This window comes from Phyllostomus discolor, chromosome 7 (assembly GCF_004126475.2).
Source record: "Phyllostomus discolor isolate MPI-MPIP mPhyDis1 chromosome 7, mPhyDis1.pri.v3, whole genome shotgun sequence".
Lineage (NCBI taxonomy): Eukaryota > Metazoa > Chordata > Mammalia > Chiroptera > Phyllostomidae > Phyllostomus > Phyllostomus discolor.
In genome coordinates, this window is record NC_040909.2 from 3,674,096 (window position 1) to 3,697,537 (window position 23,442).

At 44.4% G+C, this 23,442-nt stretch overlaps 1 protein-coding gene across 6 annotated transcripts in view; it reads right to left on the reverse strand.

Moving 5' to 3' along the window:
- The window catches only part of DOCK3 (dedicator of cytokinesis 3), a 268,621-nt gene that overhangs the window by 93,482 nt on the left and 151,697 nt on the right, over window positions 1-23,442 (reverse strand). For all 6 annotated transcript variants that reach the window (XM_036030272.1, XM_036030271.1, XM_036030269.1 and 3 more), the window contains exons 10-13: window positions 13,483-13,564; window positions 7,922-7,982; window positions 6,541-6,688; window positions 1,017-1,105 (exon numbers count right to left, since the gene is read on the reverse strand). In XM_036030272.1, coding sequence (XP_035886165.1) covers window positions 1,017-1,105; window positions 6,541-6,688; window positions 7,922-7,982; window positions 13,483-13,564 — 380 coding nt within the window. The remainder of the gene's footprint in view (window positions 1-1,016; window positions 1,106-6,540; window positions 6,689-7,921; window positions 7,983-13,482; window positions 13,565-23,442) is intronic.

A 23,442-nucleotide genomic window follows, 5' to 3' on the forward strand; every position in this document is an offset into this window, starting at 1 on the left:
ACGCCTGTCCCACAGAGTTCCAGAGGGATCAGGTGCTCCCAGCAGGGAGTCTCAAACCGCGCAGCCTGGGTGTGTGTGTGTGGGGGGGAACGTGGCTCTGAGGACCCCTCCTCGGTGGGTATCTGTTGACCCTGACAGAGGAAAATGAAAGTGCTTCTCGACAACTCTGGAAATCGGCATGCCTTGCAGTGGCTTCGCACTGTCATTTAAGGCCAACTTTTCATTTACAAGTCTATGAAAGTTAAAACAAACATGGCATGTAAAAGAGATTGTGACATAATTTAGAGTAAACAGTGCCAGAAGAAAACATGGTTCTATGTATAGTTGAGGGTTACCTTTAAGGGTATATCAAAGCTCACAGGCTTTTAAATAGTGCTTCTAATTTCATCAATTAATGTTCAATTTAGAAAACAATCTAACGTGCAGATGTGCAATCTAACTGCACCAAGATTCGAAGAGAAATGACATACACAGAGTTTAAAAGCAAAGGAGGAAAAGGAAAAGGAGCTGAGCTACGATGAAATCTGCCTGGTAATAGAGACTTTCTATTCCAGCTCCAGAGTGACTGCTGCCAGCAGAGTAGCCGCTGGTTCTCACTTGTGTCAGGCTTTCACGGCGGGGCTAATGCTACACAGGAACAGGAAAAGCGACATCAATATTTGTCTCCTTTTGAGGGGCTGGGTGTGTAACCTTTGTCCGGGAAAACACGGACTTCACATGTGACAAACCCTGCAACGCTTCTGTTCACTCTGGATTTACATCGGAACTCAAGTCACCTACCAGAGCACGTGGGCACTGTCACAGGAAAAACAGAAAATGTATTTTGGTTGAAATTAATTAGAAAAGGTCCCAAATTATCACAAAACGAAATAGTACTAGAGGAGGAAAAGAAAAGAAATGTCTATCGGGAACTGAACTTTACACGTGGCAACCGATCGCCACCAGCAGATTAGGTGTGAGACCAGCAACTGCAAGTGCAACACAGGGCTGCAGTTCGAGCCAGAAAAGTACGTCACCGTGGCTGGCACTGGGCGCGGAGTACTTGGCGCTGGACTTGCGGATGATGTTCTCGTGGATCTGGGCCCACTCACTCTCGTTGTTGCACCTGCAACAGAAGGACGCTTCGGTGATTCTCGGGGGTCTCAAGCACACAGTCCAGTGTGTGACGCAAAGTTTAAAGGGACACTTCAACCTCACTCTCCAAAAGAAATAAATGTATATTTTACTGAATGAGACAAGGCTCATTTTCTGGTGAGGCACACAGAATATTCACACTTGGGGGAAAAAATAGAAACTCTAGAATGAATCTCTACAAATACTGTGTAAGTGGCAAAATGCCCTCTCCCCTGACAGCACTCTCCCAGCTCTCAGGGTTTTTTCTTTTCTAGTTCCTTATACACACACACACACACACACACACACGCATGCGCACGCACCCCAAACAAACAAGCAACAAAAAGAACTAGGCTCCAGAAGAAAGTTCCTGTCAAAGAGGAGACCCCGTTCCTCTCAGTGAGCACTACCACTGAGAAACTGACATGCCCAGCAGTTGCTTTATCCTGTCGCTCAGCTGTCCTCGTGCTGGCCCAAGAGGAAAATCCTGCCAAGCCCAGGGCAACGTGGTTATTTGCTTGGGCTGTATTTCGGCCAGTCTGAAGTGGGAAGAAGAGTTTGGGAGAGCGGCGGGTTTGGTTCACTGTGAAACCCTCCATAGCCAAGGGGAAGGAGGACTCGGCGGAGAAGGCCGCTGCCTCAATATGAGAGGAGGCAGTGCTTTCCTGGGGACCTCAAATGAAAACAAGAGAGAGGATGAAGGAGCGACGCTGTGCCCGTGCTCATTTATGACATCATTTCTAGTCTTCCCCTCTAACAGGCAACTCCAAGGGCTGCAGCCACACAACCGCTTGGCTTAGCTTAGCAACAGAAGACTAGGAGTTCCCCATCCTAATGCAGACACCTCAATGGAACAATGGGAATGACATTCAGGTGAATCTCTTGAAAATCCCATGTGACACTGGCAGTCCCCGAGGCCCTGGCCCCGCTCCTGCCCCTGTTGGATAGGGAGGCATGGGCACACGGACTCCGCAAAACGGGGTCCACGGAGAAAGGAGAATTCATAGGATCCCCCCACAGCTGTGCAGAAGTGTACAGTCCAGTACCGCCACTGCCAAGAGGAAGCCTCGGTAAGCTGTACCACGTGCTGTCCAGCGCTGTGAGATACCGCAGCTTGCTACCTGAAAGGGCCTGTGCAGAGGCCACACAGAGTTACAGGAGGTTGGTCACTAGTGTGACTGTGTGACTCAGTCCGTGGTTCTTCAGGCTCGTCAGTCAGTATAAACGTAAGCCAGCAAAAAACGGTCAAACATGAGGTTCTCACGGAGCTGGGAGGGTAACTTCCTGCTTTCAGAATTCCTTCCAAACAAAAGAAGCGGGAGTGTGTTCTTGAAGATGATCACTTCGATTTAGCAACTCCGCTGGAAAGGGAAAGTGAGAGGCGCTGGCAGCAGCACATCCAGCCCTTCCTGTCTGACACGCACTGTCTCATCTTCCAGCCAGTCAACACACCAGCAGTGCCCAGCTGGTGAGGATTCAAAGATGTGTCTTTCTATCAGTTTTGTGTCACTTTCTAGGTTTATAAAATCAGTAGTTACTTTAGCAGAACTCTGACTGCATTCTGTCATAAATAACATGCTGCCTTCAAAGGAGGAGTCTTGAAAATTAACCCCCTTCAAGAAAGGACTCTCCCTGGCCCCTTGGCAGGAGAGTGGAGCCCGGGCTTTGCTGACCACATCAACAGCGACAGCGCGTACTATTCCACTCGCATGGACCCTCCCCCGCCCCCCGCACATACGATTCAGGTGCCAGGACACAGACGGCTTGTCTCTGCCACCGCGCACCCCCTAACTATTGGTGGCCTTCACAACTCTGTCTTCGGCCCATTTCCGTCCTACCCTACAAGCTTTCGTGGGCGATCCCACCTACTCCCTAGTTTCAACCACCACCAGAAGCTGCCACACCACGAAGCAGTGTCTTCAGACCAGACCGGTCCCTGCGACCCTGACCTACATCACCACAGCATGGCTCCTGCCATCTCGCCCCGACCCGGCTGCTTCAGAGACCCCCTTTCACTAAGCGGAACCCACTAGTTCACTAAACCAGAGCCCTGTCGACTTCGCCACCTTCAAATCTGTCCCATCTGACTTCTCTTCTCCGTGGCCTTGGGATCGTCTCTCTTCTAGACCAGTGTAATCGTCTCCTAACTGGCCTTTTACACACCTCCCTTTCCAGAATGCCAAGAGGAGCTCTTTGAAACAAAGTGGGTGTGGTGTCATCAGCATATTTTAACCAATCACTAAGATATTTTGTAAAGAAAAATTACAGATGTAAGCATTTATTAAATAATCATGAGTTGTGATTATAATCAGGCATGATTATGTCATATTCGGTCACATTAATATTTAGAGCATTATTGCTGATGCCGCTAGTTTACCCTCAGCCACAAGACACGTAAGAGACTGTGACCTACATAGGTCTGCGTGTGTCTGCGGCAGTCCGCCTCCCCCACAAAGGCGATGTCCAGCACAGACGGTGAAGCGGTGCCCCACCGCTCCACACCCAGGGGTTTACTAACAGAGCAAGACGAGAGGTTTTGGTTTTCCCCATGGGACCTCCAAGCATTCAGGGGCGCCAGAGCAGGTGCGCACGTTCGCCCCACAAAGGAAGTTCAGAGCACCCTCCTCACTCACCAAGGTCACACACGTGAGCCTACGGGGCAAACGAAAACACAGAAACATCAAGTGTGCAAATGTTCAGCAAAAATGTATTTCCAGTGAAATACATTCACTGGAAAAATGTCTTTCCTCAAGGTGAATTTCCAGTGGAAGCGTCAGCAAGGATTCAAAGAGCGGTGTGTCAAAACCAGCTGATGGAATGGGAAACAAGGTGCCTTGAACAACTAAGTCAGGTGACTCGGAAAGTGGCTTTGGCGATGACAAAGACCTGAGAGCATGACTGGTTATGAAGATTTTGAATACAATCCTCTCATAACATATAAGAGTGAGGGAAAAAACAATACTTATCAATTTTATATATTATTTGATTATAATGTGTAATACACATTTTATATAATTTAAAATGTAACTAAGGTAATAAGTGTAATATATCTACTTCACTAGGGCTCACCTAAATATGTTTATCTGGACTTTCTCACTGTGAAGCTGGAGAGTGCTCACCGCATGTCTAGAGGCATGTGGGTCCGGTCTCACGCATAATGTACGGCCATCCCTCCACCCCACCCAAGGGTGGCTTTAGGTCCTGGGCACACCTCTCCTTGTATGTCCCAGGTTCAACAAGCCCTGTGCTTGCTTGTGACCATTTGTCCCTCTGGCCAAATGGAAAGATATGATACCCACACCAGATTAGACAACACAGTGTGGCTATTAATTTGTGATTTTTCAGGCTTTCAACTCATTGGAAGGGATATAATTCTCATGCCTTGGCTTCCAGTTGAAACCTGCTTAAAAGGATGTGGTGCCCTCCCATACACACAATATTAACTAACATCTGTACAGCCAGAGCAGTGACCATAGCCAGAAACATTAAATCCCCTGTTTGATGCTGATTCTGAATAATCAAAGACATGATGAGAATGTCAACAACTAATGACATATTTTGCCAATTCATTGATTAAAACTGTACAAGAGATTTTTATCCTGCAAAATCTTTAGCAAAGGTTAAAACACTAATAGTAGCCATTAGTAAACCCTTTAAGCTTCCAACTCAACCTAACGAACATGTGCCCTGAAACTTCCCGGAAAATCCTGCTTCTCCCAAGGGCTGGATGCGCTGTGTTGATGAGGATTTACAAGACTAATCCTGGAGAAATTCCATTCTACACACAAACCCAAGTGCACAAACATGCAGTTCAGGGTCTGTTGGAAAGTCTGTTAAAATTTTCAAGTGGAAAAATTATCCTACACTTTAACTCTATCGGTCCTTCAAAAATTTAAACTATCTCCATTATAAAAGCATTGGTTTTTTTAGAGTTGATATATTAGACACAGCTCATAGGAAAAAGCTAAGCAAAAGCTACACAGGAATCACACTTCTTGCAAAGTGACGTGCTGGTGCCGAAAGCTGTTGTTTTAGAACCAATTAGCTCAATTAAGCCTGACAGCACGATTTCAAGAGAGAGGCTGTGCAGGACCCCATCCACAGAGAGAATCTGTACTGAGGCGAGGAGCAGCTGATACATGCACAGACATGCAGTTCTCAAGTGCTATATATAAATCTCATGGACAGGGAGAAGTAAGATGGTAATGATGATAAGTTTGGATTTCTCTTCAGTTCTGTTCAAAATGAGGACAGTGAATCAAGAAGCAGATCCCACCATCCATCTATGAAGAAATCTGATATATAAAGAAAGTCTGTGGCAAAGGCATAAAGGAAGAGAAAACCCACCAAAATTCCTTTTGTAAGTTACTATTCCAAAGAAAGGGTATCATTCCACCAAGCACATAACTCTGAATACAACTAAGGCAAAATAGGTATTAAGGAGATATGCCTTGTATCTTTAAATTACTAATAAACTTAAAATTACTAAAATGTGGTTCATTACATAAAGGCCCAAATTAAGTGTAACTGTGCATTAAATTCTCTTTGTGCCTGAACCAAACAGAACAGATTACACAGAAAAATATCTATACAATGTTATGGCGAAGATATAGTAACATGGTGATTGACAGATTTAACTTGGAAAAACAATATTTTGTTAGAACCAAAACAAAACAAATTAAAAAATATTCTCACAGATTTCTGTTCCAAAAACTAACTAAACGCTCCATGTTTTCAGCATCCCTATTCCTGCCTAAGTATCAGAAGCAAAGACAGACAACACGCCTGGACTCTGCGTTTCCTTACTAGTTCCCCCCCGTCGTTCAACAAGAGTCGGGATGAGATGCACTGCTTCCGTGCGGCGGGCCCCTTGGCCGGTGAGCACTGCGAGCAGAGCAGGCCTGGCCCAAGGGGCGGGCAGATCTGCGGGGGCAGGAGGGAAGGGCGAACCTCAGCTCCCCGGGAAAACTGGCTTTCTTCGAGGACAGGGCAGCCCGACCCGTGACCGCTCTTCGAGGCGATCGGCGGCAGCCGCCAGCTCCGTCACCACAGCGGGGGGCAAGCGTCAGACACAGAAGACTCTTTCACGTCCAAAACACACGAACAATGTCATCGTCAGCCTTTCTGTAATTATGCAATGTCGGCTGATTGTGGCCAGAAGAGGAAGTGTACACTGCCAGGCTTTTCCTCTGGGAAAGGAGGCTCCACGTTCAGCTGCTTCAGCATCGGCCCGCAAGCTTGTTAGAACTACAGCTGCCGGGACCCCACCCCAAACCTTCACTCAAACTCTCTGCCTTTCCAAAAACTGTCTGTCTTACGTATCCTGATGAGTCTGTGTCCCACAAGGCTTAAGAACTGCTGCTCTCGAGGACAGTGCTGGGGTATCTTATATCACAGATCACTGATGTTTCTGATGTCCACACTCACGTGTAAACCTTGAGAACAAAATCCTTCTCTTCCTTCAACTCTGCGAGCGACTGCAGGACGTCCAGGACACTCAGGACCGCGCAGCCGTACGGCCGCCGGTAGTGCAGGTGAGCGGGGCCCTTCTTGGAGTCGTTCAGGAGCATCCGCCCTGGCGCAGAGCAGGAAACACCAGTCAGACCGAGCACCCTGTGCCCCTCCCCACTGCCCCCGACCGTCAGCCAAGGGTGCCAGAGCGACAGGCACCTTAGAGACCCCCGGACTGGCGGGCTGACTTAGGACTGAACAGAGCCGCCCAAGGATGGAAGGATATTTATGCGGGGCAAAGCCAAACAGGCCTCTGGCCAGGGCTCTTCGCCTGAATCACATTCGCCTTATTACTCGCCTTAACACTCGCCTTAACACCAAAGGTCCACTTATTCATCATATGACAGTTAAACAGAGGCTTCATGAATTTCTTAGAAAAACCAATGTACTAACACATTTAAATTTAAGCATATTAAGAAAGTTTTATTATCTATTAGAAGCTGCCAAAGTTGCTCCTGAACCCCAACAGGAGCGAGAGCCATCTCACAAGGCAGATAAAACCTTGCTTCTCCTGCTCACCGGGGCTCTCTGCCTACAGTGGCAGGAGGACTTGCAAATGCAAAACTGGAGCCTCGACAAATGCTTTATTAAGTAAAGCAAAACAAACAAACAAACACACAAAACCCCCAAAACACAGCAAAATAGTTGTTTTGTTGACAAAGGATTAAAACATATTCTCTAACAAAATGTGTAAGATTTGCCAGAACCCAAACCTATGAAGGAAGACTTGGTTAGTCATAGCCTCCAAATAATGTCATAAACATGAAATAAGCTAGGCTAACCACCCTCGGAATAGTAGCAAAAACCACTTTTTTCATCTTGGGTGGCATAGAAGTGAGATGCCACCCATCCACTGCAGTAAGGACAGTCGCTCTAATTTTGTGGGAAATAGCATAAATCTATACTTTTTGATACAAAACACAGCAGAGGCCATTCACCAGCTGTGAAGCTGGCAACCGTGGCCATCTGCTCTAAGATGCCTGTGGCTGAGGGCTGACACAGAGGAAGGGCAGTCTGATAAAGAGAATGCCTATAAGCAGACCACTGGAAATAAAACGTTTGGGTCCAAAACAAATAGGGAACAAAGATTTCAAGTGAAAAAAAAAAGTATCCCTTTCTATCCAACTCAGCGACCGCAGGAGCTGAGCTCAGGGGAGAGCTCCCACACAAGACGGACCCTGCTTCTAACACCCGACGAGACACGGGAGAAGTGGGGAGAGGACAAGCTCATGCACGGCAGATACTTATCCCAAGGCGGGCTGGTCTTAGTCACGTGACTGAATAAGGTGGACAGTACCTATTCGTATCACATGGGCAACTATATACAAATCTCTCTTCATGTCTTTGCTGCTCAGATCCTAAGAAAAGAGAAAAGAAAGTTAACTGAGGCAATGAATACACAGAAATAATTAAAATTTCATTTTGAACCTCATGAGCTTTGCTTTTATGGCTTCAGCACAAGTTATAAACGGGGGTGGCAGTCCAAGCACACAGCAGTTGAGTGTGTACACAATTCCTACAGTAAAAGTCATTATGTTATAAGCCCTTGGAAGCTTATCTTATTGGTAATACTTCTCCAGCTCTTATTCAGAACACCTAGAAGACATCTGTAAGAGTTCTCACATCAGAAATCGCCATGATATTGCTAATATCACATGATAACATTCTGTAACAAAAGAAATGCTCAATGCACAGAAGTGGGAAAACGCCAAAAAGCCCACTAATGACTGAAGTTTTAGAGTTTATTCTTTACTAATTTTACATTTATTCCACTGTCCACGAATGGTTATTGCACACTAGGTATGTTCCCTTGAAAAAAGAGTACCTTGGTCTTAGTGAAACATCAATAATTTGATTTCCATTTCTAAATTTAGATATATGAGGTCTGTCCAGAAAAAGTCCAACCATTGTTAACACAACAAGAACAGCTTGCATGGCATCAGTGTAGCCTGGCAGTCGAGGACAGTGGACCGGAACGCACATGTGTGAACAATGACGACTTCACTGTGCTTGCCAGCCAGTCACTGTTCAGTGGGCATGTGCACTGTGCAGCCATCACATTCAAAATGAGCAAGCAGAGCAATGAATCTGCATGAAATGTTGCGTTAAGCTTGAACGTTCCTCCATGGAAACTATTCAGGTGCGTCAGAAGGCCGCAGCTGTGGGCAACTGGTGACTGGCTGCTTCATCATGACAACACACCCGCTCATGCATCATGTCTCACGCGGAGTTTTTGGTGAAACAGCAAATCAGCCAGGTGACTTAGCCTCCGTCACAGCCCAGACTTGGCACCTGCGACTTCTGGCTTTTTCCCAAAATAAAAATCACACTTGAAATGGAAGAGATTTCAAGATTGTCAATGAGATTCAGGAAGACACAACAGGGCAGCTGATGGCGACTGCCCGAACTGTGTGAGGGCCCAGGTGCCTACTCTGAAGGGGACGGAGACAGTCATTGTCTATGTACAATGTTTCTTGTATTTTGTGTCTTCTTCAATAAATGTTTCTATGTTTCATACTTAGACACTTTTAGGACAGACCCTGTATATCACTCATACTTGAGTATAAAGCTGAAAATAATTTTATCTGGAAAATTTTAAGGGCTTCCTTAAGTAAACAAGTCTGATTAGAGTCAGAAACTTTTAAAACTCGAGTTATAAAAACAATTTTATACATTGCTTATATTTACAACACACTTTGAAATGAAACGGTTATTTAGGAGTACGTGTTTATACTTTGTCTAACATGTACTTGAAGTGAGGTTCCAGACCTCCCGCCAGGTCCTCCCCACCCTGCTCACTCCCAGCCATCACTGCGAGCCAGTAACGACCGAAGGAGTAGCCTCTGTCTGTCCTTGATGAGACGGGCCCCCATGGTTTCCATTATGCTTCCAGGAAAAGGTCCCTTAGTTCCACTTCCCTCCAACCTTTCACCTTTGGACTGGTCCCAGATGCTGGCCTCTCTCAGGAAGGCAGGAAAGGGACAACCAAGTGGCAGGCGTACCTGTGAACGACCTTTGAGGTCCAGAGTGCCCGCTTGGCTTTAGTTTTAAACCCTGGTGCGGGTACCTAAGGTTCAAAATTTAGGGAGGTCTCCGTCGCAGAATCCTGTTCTGCTTGCCTTACCCTAGTCCCAGCCCTGCCCTCTAGAATGGTTCTGAACATAAAAAAGAAAAGGCGACATGAAAAAGTAATGTGTAATGGTGAAACTGAAACTTTCAGATTCTAGATGGTTATAATATTTTGTCAAATTCTTGATGGAATAATAAAATGAGCTTACAATGATATAGGTGTCACAAATTGGTATCTCTGGAGTCACAAAGATAATTTTTACATGAAAGCTGTCTTTTGATATTAAAATGAGTGTTTCTGGCTCCATTTCACTAATTCCTTTAATTTAGAAATGGAATTTAAGATTATATCTTCAAAATAGTACTGTATTTTGACACATTAAGATGGTTATTAAATAAGAAATAGAAATTGCAAAACAGATAATCATTTTATGTGCTTTTTGGGAGGGAAACACGCCTATTGCCGAAGGACACAGCAATGTCTGACGCATTTCCAAGTGAAATGGTTCCTTCTGCACAGCTCAGACGGTGTTAATCCTAATCATCAAATGTCATTAAAACTATCAGTCCCCATGTACCCAGAGAACGGACAGATGGGCTGTACACAAGAGCAAGGGGCCTCTCCCTTGGCTCTCTGACTGAATAAAAGGAAGAAGGCTTAAACAGAATTTATGGTATTTTCCGCGTGGGTGGGTAGGGGCTCCTTCTGACCATGTTGTGCATGGTTCCCAGAACTCTTTGTGGCATCTGAGGTCAAGAAATACATGATAATAATCAGTGCAAGAAAATATTTTGAGTAAAATTATTATTTGAGTCCCACATAATTTCAATGTAAAATTTTAATGTAAAATTTAATGTAAATGTAAATGCATGGCTGAACACAGTTAGTACAGTTATTAAACACACACTCTTCAAAACTAAGTACCAAGTGCAGCTACCCATATTAAAATTCTCATAAGACTTGTAAAATGGGAAGAGGGGTGACTAACCCACCATTCATCAGGGAAGCAAAGTTTGAATTTAGATTTACTCACTGGACCATACCCTCCGATCCTACGTAATTAGAAGCTAGTTCCCAGCTACACTTGGGTAGAGAGGGCAGTGACTCAGGGCTCAGCATCTTAGACTCAGTTACTAATACTCCATTTGAAATATGGAAAAGTCAGCTCACTCCCCTGTGCTAATCTGCCATTTTTCTGTAGAGATAATGGGATTTACTAATACAAAACAAAGCCAATTTATTCATATTTACACTGCAGAAAAAGGCTATATTTTAATGTATAATGTCATTATACTAATAATCAAATTCATTCTTAATTCCAAGAAATCATTACCTAAAATTCTGCTTTGAAATGTGGAAGAGTATAAATAAATGTGGCAAATATAATACCAACTAATGCATCAACTAAGTTCATTCTCTGAGCTGGTCACTCAAATGTAACAAAATATAAGCACACTCATTTATTTTGTAACAAGTCATTACTGCAATCTTAGCACCCGTCAGGCCCTACGTGTGAGGCACTGGATACCTAGCAGTGAGCAAGTGCACAGACAACACGCTCATACACACAGCCATTGCTTATCACGAAAGTCAGCAAAATCCCCACTGTGTCAGACATCCACGTAAATATGCAACACCTCCTTCTTGGATGAAATTCTTCCTGCACGGGAAGCTCTGAAATCTAACAAGGTCAGGGAAAAAAAACAGGCTTTCCAGAGAACAGGGCTGTGCCCTGAACAATGGGACTACCTGCAGTGGAGCTCTGACACCTGCTTGAGCAACTCCGCAAACTGCCCCGTGTGTATGGCCCCTTTGTCCTGATGCTACGGTAAGCTAACAGGTGGGTATCAAGTGCAGGTGTGGCTGCATTTTCTTGCATTTACTCTGAAACTTTGCAGCACAAATGCCAATTTGGAAAACTCCTTTAGCCCACAGGAGGAACTCAGGTTTTTGATAATGAGAAAACAGGTTCCACCAAAATGATTATTTCACATAGCCTGAAGTAAAACCACAAAGTTCCTGCCTAACACGATTTTTTCAAAAAATCTCATGTGCTTTGGACACATTCCTCAAGTCGCTGTCGGGATCTTTTTAAGGAAGTCCAGGGCCGAGCGACAAGTGGTGTTTTTAGCAGCCTTCCGCCTCCCGCGGCAGCAGCCTCGGAGCGCGTGTGGCTGTCACGTGCGTCTCCAATTTACCAAGTGGGAGCTGCAGCTCGGCTTCTGCGTCCATGCAGATAATTAAAATGCTGTGAAGTGAAAATTCTGATTTACTGTAATTACATTCGAATATCATCATAATTAAGCTCCCTTTTTCAAGAGACGAGGCCTGCACTCATCGTGTTCAAGGACAGCACGTGCACACAGCCCTGTTCCCACAAGGCCAAGGAGAAAGGAGCCAACAATTTCTTCTGCTGCTTTAGCCAGAAAAGAGCAGACCGCCAGGACCTACGAGAACCTCCCGAAACCACGGAGACATTCCAGTTCTGTCAGGGCGGCAGCCCCAGTTCAGGAGCTCCCCCATAATCCTCTAGCGTGCATCCATTAACTGCAGTTTGGACTTTCCCTTGTTTTTTTCCTGTTAGAGAGAGTGCTGACCTTCCCAGACTAAGACACCTCAACTCCCTTAACCGTCCTCATGGGTCTACATCTGCTCTTTCTTCCTGCATTATCTCCTAAGCTTTGAATGCTGATCTCCAAGGTGAACAAAACATCACTTTAGCTTAGCCAGGTTGGTAATGTAAATTTTTCTGTACATCTGGGGCGTTTTCAACAATAGCTATCCTGGTGAAAGTGGCTTCTGACTCTGCAGTAACATTTTTGAGGTTTTAAAAGGCAAAGTTGTCGTAAATGAACAAAAAGGTCAGGTAAACAAATCCATTTTCACCTCTAAAAGAAACCCACATGTCATATCATAAACCCCACGTGTGTTTAAGAGGTGCACTGTAGCTGTGGGACACCTGACCGTCACCCGTCAATCATGCACCACACACGGCAGTGGCACTGAGACCCCACAAGTCTCTGCACTCGTGGGCTTTGATGTGTCTCAGTGTCACTGAAGCAGATCAAAGGATCCATGACCATCGAAGCTGGTTTATAATCCTGACAGTCTTGTTTTTTCTTCCTCAGTGCATAAATAAACTCAAATAAGGTAGAGCAGTTAGGTTTTTAACTGAGTAAAGAAAAAAGCCTTAGTAAATCAGCATCAACCTGCAAAATACCCAAGGCGATGTGGCAGTAAGAGGCTTAGCACTTTCCAATAAGCGAATCACCAAGGCTTCCCGGAGAGGACAAGTTCATGGTTATCCAGAAAAGACCTGAGGTGCAGATCGTAGAAGGAAAAGAGCCTCTGGTACCTGACTGAGCCACTACTTAGTTTCCCTTTATGTGCGCTCACACAAAAAAATTACACAGCAAAGCTGTGAATGTGATGGATGTCTTTTGAGAAACTAGACTTACACATGAGAGAAATTCCCAGTGGCCTTGAATAAGAAAAGTAAGAAAGACTTTTCTCAGATTTTAAGTGTCTATTATATTAAATAGTTTATAAAATCCACATCAGTAAAAGGCACTTGATTATATTTCTCTAATAAAAAACTTCAATTAAAAACCAATTTCAAGTTTTCTTTAAATATGTCATTAAAACCTGATAGAAACATAAATCAAGTCCTATTCTCCCCCGTGTGTGGGGAAGCAAGAACAAATGCTGGTTTCCAGGGTGACAGTGTCCACACAGCAGGCCCCTCATTAGCGCCCACAGCAGAGAAGGGAAAGAGAGTTGGCACATACTGTAAAAAGGGCACACATTCGTTCTATCTTCTCTGGGTTCCTTGGCCCACCATTCTTGTTCAGTCTCACCAGAAACCGCTCACTGAAATGCAGGAGAGAGAGACAGAAATGTAAGGGACTGCACGCTCCAGAACAAATACAAAGGGCATTCACAGAGGAACCCTAGATACCTTCAGAGCAGCTCAGCGACAGGCAAGGCCTAACGTACGTATCTCCTAGTTGCAGGACGCTATTTTTCTTGCCGAGCAACAGGCAAGGGACACTACAAACTGCCTGACAGGTATTGTTGTTTATTCGTTGCTGGTGGCTCTTACCTCCCTACAAGTGCGTGGCCCCTGAGGACAGCAATGAAGACTGCCTTGTTATTAACCCAAACACCCCCAAAGCTCCGGGCATAATGCTAAGCCCATAACAAGCATATGCAGTCTCTGACGTGAACACTCAGATCGTAACATATACATCGTGCCAGATCCAAAATAATCTCTATAACCCAATTTATATCCTCCATATGACTGTCAAGAATCATTTGAGGGCAAAGAGAAAAATGTTACAGGAACTTACAAAAAACTGGGTAAAAACCCAGATAAATAATGTATTATAACTACAGCAATGGCCAGAATTTAATAGAGCCATTAAAATATTTTATTCCCTAAACAATACAGGTTAATCCTGAAGGAAAACACTGGACTAAAAAAACTTCAGAAACATTACATAAATTAAAAAAGGGCAAAAACCCCACAGTGTTTGCAACATCTGGAGAAATGTCTCCTGGCTCTCTCGTCTCCTGCCTGTCCCCACCCAGGGTCTCATTCCTGTCCCTTCATCCCAAGGTTCCCTGTGAACTGTAACAAAAACACTGAGCCATGGCAAAAACGAGGCACGGGATTCTGAAAGCGCTTACTTCTGCCCTGCCCAAGGCTGTCTGTGTACGCATTATACACACGTGGCCTCAGGGGAAGGGGCCAGGGAACTAGAATTGAAAGACACACTATCAACTGCAGGGGCTGCTCAGTTTGTTCACCTGCTACATTAGTCAACACACAGTTACTAGGTTCTGTGTGCGAAACGTGGGAATTACAAATGTAAACAAGATGTATACGAGGTACTTTTCTTCACAGAGCTTGTAGTCCTGGTAAGCAGTTAGATACACAGAAATGAAGCTCAGAGGAGATTTGGGTCAGATGTAAAATTGAGATTCTTCAACCAGGGGACTAAATGGAAATGAGGAGGAAGTGGCTACAGAATGAGAAGAAAAAGGGCTTTTGTCAGAATCTTGAGGGGCACTGGTATTTAAGAAGTAGGCAAAAGAAACCCTGACCAGTGTGGCTCAGTTGGTTGGGCATCACCCTGCAAAGTGAAAAGTCACCGGTTCAATTCCCGGTCAGGGCACATGACTGGGGTGTGGGTTCGGTCCCTGGTTAGGGTATGTATGGGAGGGAACTGATCAACGTTTGTCTCTCGCATTGATGTTTCTTTCCCTCTCTTCCTCCCTCCCTTCCCCTCTCTGTAAGAATAAATTAAATCTTAAAAAAAAAAGACGCAGGCAAAAGAAGAAAAACTAGACATACAAGGACAAACAGAAAAACAAGAAAAATAAGGAGGATGAGGCAATGCACTATCAGTCAAGGGAAGAGTGTCGGAAAGAGGAGGGAGGGGTCAGCGAGGTGCAAGGCTACGACGAATCACACGAGACCAGGACAACCGGTGTCTACTGGATGCCAAACAGAGATTACTGGTGATTCTGGCAAGAAGTGCTTTAGTGAAACAGTAGAGAAAAAGGCCAGAGGCCAGTGTGAGGAGAGGAGTAACACGTGAGGAGCAGAAACAATGCCCAGACCATTCTTTACAGAATGGCTGTGACCAGGCAGAAGTTACAAACTTTTAGTTAAACGAGCATGCTGGGTTAAGGGAGGTCTTTGTTAGAAGACAGGGTAGACCGAAGATGGTGGAGGAGTAAGTGGAAGCTAACTAACCCCCTCCCAGCACCAAACTAGAATTACAACTACATTACAGAAAAATCATCCTGAATAACCAACTGAACACTAGCTGGAGGGAAGCCTTATAACCAGGAACAGACAGAAGAAACGACTTCATCATGACGAGGCTGGTCGGGAATGAGGAGAAGGCATGAGAGCTGGCTGGGCTCCCACAGGCGGCGGCTACAGTTCCAGAGGGGCATTTCAGCAGCTGGGGGGTTCCCCCTAAGTGTGGGGTCTATACCCCAAGCTGGGCTCCCCAGCCTACGGCACCAGAGCCGGAAAGGAACCGAGATAACATCCGGCTGTGAAAAGCAGCAGGGCTCCTGTCCACCAGGGAGAGAGGAGAGATGGCTGGAGATACACAGAACCTCTTAAAGGGCCAAGAAACAAAATTCTATCTGCAGGCACTAAGCCTGGGCTCCGGCAGAGGGAGGGCAGAGTGGACTAAGGATGCTTGAGGAAGAGTCTGGGGCTGGTGGCTCCGGGGAGAAAACGGAAGGAACAGCTGCCAGGATCCCCATCAGAAGACGGGGTGATGAGTCACTACTCCGCCCACCGCAGAGGCCCCCTTTCTCCAGGGGAGCACTCCCCTCCAAGTGGCACCAGCCTGAGGGGAGGCAATAACCCCACCCGCGGGAATTACTCTCCCCCCGCCCTGTGGTGCGTCAGCACTGCTGCTGAGGAAGCGACTTCAGTGATCAAGCCCGAAAGAAAGCCCGCAGGCAGGGGAGGGTCTGAGGCTCTGAGACTTTAGGTGCCCCTCTCCTGGGCCCGGTGCGGGTACAAGCCAGCCTCGGTGCACAGTCAGGTTCTTCCTGCCCGCAGCCAGGCCCGGTCGCGGGCAGTGTTCGCCACGGAGTCTTTACAGATCTACCTAATGCACTGACGCAAATACAAAGGAGCCAAAGTGGGCAGACAAAGAAACAGACCCCAAATGAAAGAACAAGAGAGTTCACCAGAGAACTAGATGGAATGCAAGCAAGCAATTTATCAAATAGAGCATTTGGAGTCACAATGACAAGGATACTCAACAGCATGAAAAAAGACATAGAAATCATCAAATAGGGCCAGTCAGAAACAAAGAATGCAATTTCTGAAATACATAATACACTGGAAAGAATAAACAGTAGGTTAGATGAAGCAGAGGATCAAATCAGTGATTTGGAAGATAAGGTAGAAAGGAAACACCCGAGCAGAGCAGCAAAAAGAAAAAAGAACGCTGAAACATGAGGAGCGCTTAAGAAACCTGTGGAACAACGTAAGTGGAACAACATCCGCACCTTGGGAACGCCAGAAGGAGAAGAGCGAGCAAGGGATCTAGAGCCCGCTTGAAGAAATAATGACCAAAAACTCCCCTAACCCGGTGCAGGGAAAGGACATCCAAGCCCAGGAAGCGCAGAGAGTCCCAGACAAGTCGGATCTAAAGAGGCCCACACCAAGACTCATAATTAAAATGCCAAGGCTTAAAGACAAGGAGATTATCCTAGAAGCTTCAAGAAAAATCAGGGAGCACCAATTAGACTGTCATCTGATTTCTCAACAGAAACATTTCAGGCCAGAAGGGAGTGGCATAAAATATTCAAGGTGATGAAAAGCAATGACCTACAACCAAGGCTACTTTACCCAGCAAGGCTACTATTTAAAATCGAAGGAGAAATAAGGAGCTTCCCAGACAAGAAACAGCTAAAGGAGATTGTTAACACCACATGAGCACTGCAACAAATGTTACAGGGCCTGCTTTAAGAAGAAGAAAAAGAGAAAGGAAAAAAAAACAGAAGAAAAGAGTCTAACAATAAAATGGCACTAAATATGTATCCATCGATAATCGCCATCAATGTAAATGGCTTAAGGTTCCAAACGAAAGACATAGGGTAGCTTAATGGATAAGACAAGACCCATTTACATGCTGCCTCCAAGAGACCCCTCTCAGATCAAAAGATACACACAGACTAAAAGTAAAGGGATGGAAAAAGGTATGTCATACAAATGGAAAGGAAAAATAAAGCTGGGGTAGCAATGCTTATATTCAACAAAACAGACTTTAAAACCAAGGCTACATTGAGACAAAGAAGGACACTACATAATGATAAAGGGAACGATCCAACAGCAGGATCTAACCCTAGTAAACACCCATGCACCCAACACAGGAGCTCTGAAATAAGTAAAGCAAATCTTAATGGACATAAAGGGAAAGACTGACAGAAAGACAGCCACAGCTGGGGACTTTAACACCCCATTGACATCAATGGATTTTCCTGCCTGGAAGCAGACAGAAAATCAACAAGGAGACAGCAGCCTGAAAAGACACACTAGATCAAGTGGATTTAACTGCTGTCGTCAGAGCATCCCATCCCAAAGCAGCAGAACACACACGCTCCATGTGCGCATGGAATGTTTTTAGGACAGGCCACACGCCAGGACACAAAATGAGTCTCAGTAAATTTAAGAGCACTGAAGTCTTATCAAGCTTCTTCTCTGACCACAATGCTATGAAACCAGAAATCAATCACAAGAAGAACACTGAAAAACACATAAAGGCATGGAAGCTAAATAACATGTTATTATACAATGAATGGGTCAACAAGATCAAGGGAGAAATAAAAAAAAACACCTTGAAACAAATGAAAATGAGAAAACAACAATCCAAAATCTGTGGGATCCAGGGAAAGCAATCCTAAGAGGAAAATTGATAGCATTACAGACCTATCTCAAAAAACTATAGGAAGTTCAAATAAACAATCTAACTTTATACTTACAGGAACTTGAAAGGGAACAACAAACAAAGCCTAAAGTGAGGAGAAGGAAGGAAATAATAAAGATCAGAGCAGCAATAAACAAAATAAATTTTAAAAAATGATACAAAAGATGAATGAATATAAGAGCTGGTTGGTTCTCTGAAAAGATAAACAACACTGACAAACATCTAACCAGACTCATCAAGGAAAAAAGAGAGAAAATCCAAATAAATACAATCAGAAATAAAAGAGGAGAAATAACAACTGACACCAAAGAAATACAAAGGACTGTAAGAAACTATTATGAACAGTCTCCATTAAAATCCATGAAAAAAACTGAACCTCAATCCTTGCCTACAAAAAATTAACTTGAATGGATCATAGACTTAAATATAAGAGTTAAAACTATAAGAAAACACAGGAGAAAAATGAAGACAAGTACCTTTGTATCTTGTTCACAACTGTATTTCCATATTTAGCACACAACAAAAAAATCTTTGTGGTCCTGGCTGGTGTGGCTCAGTGGGTTGAGCACTGGCCTGAGAACCAAAGGGTCACAGGTTCAATTCCCAGTCAGGGCAGGTGCCTGGGTTATAAATCAGGTCCCAGTAGGGGCATGTGAGAAGCAACCACAGGTTGATGTTTCTCTCCCTCTTTGTCTCCCTCCCTTCCCCTTTCTAAAAATAAATAAAATCTTAAAAAAAAAAAGAAAAAAATCTTTGTGATCTTGGATTTTTAAGCAAACATCATTAATCACAACAAAATGATAAATTGGACTTTATCAAAATTAAAACTATGTTCTCTCTGAAAGACAGTGCTGAGAAAATGAAAGACAAGTATAGACTGAAAGAAAATATTTACATTCATCTAAGAAAAAACTGAGTTTAGATTACAATATATCTCAGAACTCAGTAAGTTTTAAAAAGTAAAAGATATAAACAAAACTTTCACCAAGAAATATTCAAGATGGCAAATAAGCTCAGGAAAACATCATCAGTCATTAGAGAAATGCAAATTAAAAGCACTACATACCTACTAGACCGGCTAAAATTAAAGATTAAGTCCACTGTCGGATATATGAGAATGGGATCGACCAGCACTCTCATAAACTGTTATGCAGAACGCAAAACGCTACAGCCATTCTGGAAAACAGCCTGACCGTCCCTTACGAAGTTAAACAAACAAACGCTGACTCTGTGACCCAGCAATTCCGCTCCCAGGTATTTACTCAGGAGAAATAAAACACATAGACACAACACCTGTATGTGAGTGTTCACAGCAGCTTTACTCATACAGGCGGGAAACGTCCATGAAGATGGAAATGCACGAGTGAAAACTACAGAAGTCTAAGAAGAAAATGTAAGTATAAATCTTCATTACCTTGGATTATGTAATGATTTCTTAGGAGGACATTTATAGCATGAGCAATCAATGAAAAAAAGAGATAACCTGGACTTCATCAGCATTTAAAACTTTTGGCTTCAAAGGACACCATCATGAAAAGGAAAGACAAGTTACAGAATGGGAGAATATATTTGCAAATAATGTATCTGACAAGAAATTTGTGCCCAGACTATATAAAGAACTTGTACAACTCAATTACAAAGGAACAGACATTTCTTAAATAGACATTTCTCCAAAGAAGATAAACAAATGGCCAATGAGGACATTAAAAGATATTCAACATTATTAGTCATTAGGAAAATGCAAATCAAAACCACAATGAAGGTACTTCTTCACTTCTACTAGATTGACTTTAATCAAAAAGACAGATGATGACGTGCTGACAAGGAGATGGAGAAACTGAAACCATAACAATATTGCTGGTGGAGATGCAAAATGGTGCAGCCACTTTAGAAAATGGTCTGGTGGTTCCTCAAAAGATTAAACATAGTTTAACATATGATCCAGCAATTCTCCTAAGTACATACACAAGAGATGAAAATATATGGTCACACAAAAACTACATGAATGTTCATAGCAGCATTATTAATAATAGCCAAAAGGTAAAAACAACCCAAATATCCATCAAGACATGAATGGATGAGTGAAACGTGGTAGGTGTACCCATACAATGGATGATGGTAAGTCATAAAGGCAGGTTGCACTGATACATGCGACGGTGCAGATGAACCTCAAAAACATCATGCTGAGTGATGGAAGCCAGTGACAAAAGACCACATTTTGTAAACTCCCATTTCTATGTCATGTCCAGAACAGGCAAATCTATACAGACGAAAATAGATTTAGTAGTTGCTTAGGGCTGGGTGTTTGGGGGAAAAACTGAGGTGACTTCTAAAGAGCATGAACTTTCTTTTGGGGGTGGTGGATGTTCTAGAAGTGTGATAATTGTTACAAACACCAATATACTAAAAGCCACTGAATTGTGCCTTTTGAATAAGGAATACTATGGTATGTGCATTAGGCCTCATAAAGCTGTTGCAAAAAACAAACCACAGCTAACCTGTTCAGGGCTGTCTTGCTCTCTGACAAAATAAAAGTCAGGTCTTGTAGATGTGCAAGGCCTTACGTAGAACATGTGATACACCACGCTCAGTTCTTTCTCGTGTACTACCCTCCACACACACTGGTCTCCTAGATACAGATTTCTTCAACAAGCCAAGCTCCTGCTGCCTTAGGACCTTTGCACACACTGTTATCTTTGCCTGAAATGCTGTTCTTCCAGCCCCAGCGGTTCAGCTCACATGCCAGTTTCCCACGGAAGCCAACTTTGAGATGTCGGCAAAAGCAACACTTCTTCCCTCCCCATTACCCTCTCTCTCTTCTTTACAGCACTTGGCACTAACTGTTTATTTTCTTTGTTTATTGTCTTTCTCTTACATGAGAGAGTACACTCCCTAAATACAAGGGGACCCCTGTTCACTGCTATATTTCTGTTACGTTCAAGAGCCTAGGTGCTCAATAAATGTTGAGTGAATGAAGGTGGAAACCCCCCGAAGATCTGCTCTATGGAAATCTGCTGATGAAAGTCACCAGTACTAATGGGTGGCAGCACCATCATGCTATGCAGAAACGCTGATGAGCCACCAGGGAGCGAACGAGACGGTCAACGCAAGTCAACCTTCTAACCTGGCGACCAAGGACTGAGATGCATCGAGCGTGCTGTGGCAGAGAGAGTTCCCCAGCTGCTCATGAAAATCCGTGTTCTCCACTGCTTCTTGAGCAGCTAGACAGACTACACTTCTCAGCCTCCCTTGAAGTTGGGTGCAACCTTGTGACTGTTCTAGACATTGAAATGTTGAGGGGAGGAAGGTGGGCCGCTTCCAGGCTTAGCCCCAAACACCTCTTACATGTGTGCGTGGGTCCTCTGTCCCCTTTCCAACGCCTGGAATGGACAGGATCCCCAGGGCCACCAAGGGGCCACACACTGGTGACGGCAGGACGTCCAGCAGTCTGAGTCCCTGTTTGGAGCTGTCAGATAACCACAGGGGCAGGTGCAGGTTGGAGCGGCTGCTCCAAGCTCCGGCCCAAAGACAAAAGGATAAAGAGAATGTTGGGTGGACAGAGTTGCCGGCCCTATCAGAACCCGAGAACTTCTCTCTCTCTCTCTCCCCCAGGACGGGGAGAGGAGGCTGCGGAGGCAGTTCTCACAGGGCCTGCCTGAGCCTCACGTTTCCCAGAGTCCTTCGTGCTTCTGGTTTCACCTGACCTTCTTTGCAATTTGTGAAACATTCAAAATAACTGTTTTTTTTTTAAATTTCAAAGGCCATTAGATACACATACAATTATTTCCTGTTTTGCTAGCTCCTCCAATGTGTGTGATAAATAAATGATGCTTTCTGTTAACATTCAAACTCTTCAAAGGCCAGTATCTATATGATGTTTCCTGATTTGGCAATAGCTATTCTAAAAAAAATAGTTACATACTGCTAGGAAATATTTTACTAAACACAGACAGGTTTCTATCCTCTAGGACTGCTCAGAAGTTTAAAATGGTACATCTTTTAAGTACCAGCAGCAGGACAGGTGGTATCTGACCCCACAATGTGCTTTTATGCAAGGCAATGGGGTCTGTATGAGCCCAGTCTGACAGCTGCCGTTCGAGTCTATTTGCCAGCCACAACTACAGCGACTCCTCCTGTTTCCCAAAGGTGTGAAAAAACTGCGGCTGAGAGAGTGAAATTCATTCATAAGATTTTACAAACATCCACACCTCTGTATGAGGGCAACGCGTCAGTGTTTCTCTTAATCTGGACGAGAAAACGCTACCTCTTTCAAGAGGACAGAAGGGATGATGGTCAATTCTCAGTCTCCAATGAGCAGTGCTGTAGGAGGGCTGCCCTGCACGTAGCTATCCGTACAACAAGCTATGCAAGAAGGGTGTGTGCAGTTACACTAATTTCATGTTGTTGAGCAAGTTCGTGCAACTGAACTCCATTCATTTGAATGTGCAGCAAGTCTAACAGTGCCTTAATTTCAAAGCCACTTGCTCTCCCGAGAGTTCTAATGCATACCCTCCACACACTTCTTCCCCAATGCTACTGTCCAGTGGCCTCCAGTGTGGTGCCAGCCTGCACCAGGACCCGAGGCAGAGACAGAGTCTCTGATCCTCAGGGAGGGTATTTTCTGAAGACTCTGTTTTGGAAACACAAGCGCACTCCTCAGTACATTCAGAGGAATTCTCCCCACTTTTGCAATTTACTCTCACGCTTCTCGTCTGGTCCTCTGTGGAAACAGATGCCAGCTCCTTAGCATCTCTCTCCTGATCACCTTGTAGGTGCTTAACACAGGCGAGTAGCCCCAAGGCCACACTACACGGTACAACCCCACAGAATAGGAAATCTCTAATATTTCCTCATAGATTCATTTTCCAATTTAGATCACTTGACTTTATTTCTCAAGTTCTTCAAGTTTTCCCACTTCATTCTAAAGCAGGAAGTGCAGAAATGCATAAAGGGGTTTCATAAAGGCAAATTAATGCTGTGATTTTCAATTTCATTTTTAGCATCAGCTTTCCTCTTCTTTTCAACACAACCGTTCACAGTTCACCAACATACAGAAATTTAAAACAGAACTACTTTGGCTGAATCAGAAGCGGAGGGAGGAAGGCAGGGGTAGGAACCACCCTACCTGGGCCTCTTTCCTACCCACCAGCCCTGGGGTACTCAGGGCCCTGAAGTACACTTCCATGACTGCTAGTACAAGTCAGAGGGTTGCCGGCCTTCCTCCTTCCTTTTCATTTGTTCAACAAGCACTCATGAACCCCTACCATGTTCCAGGAATTG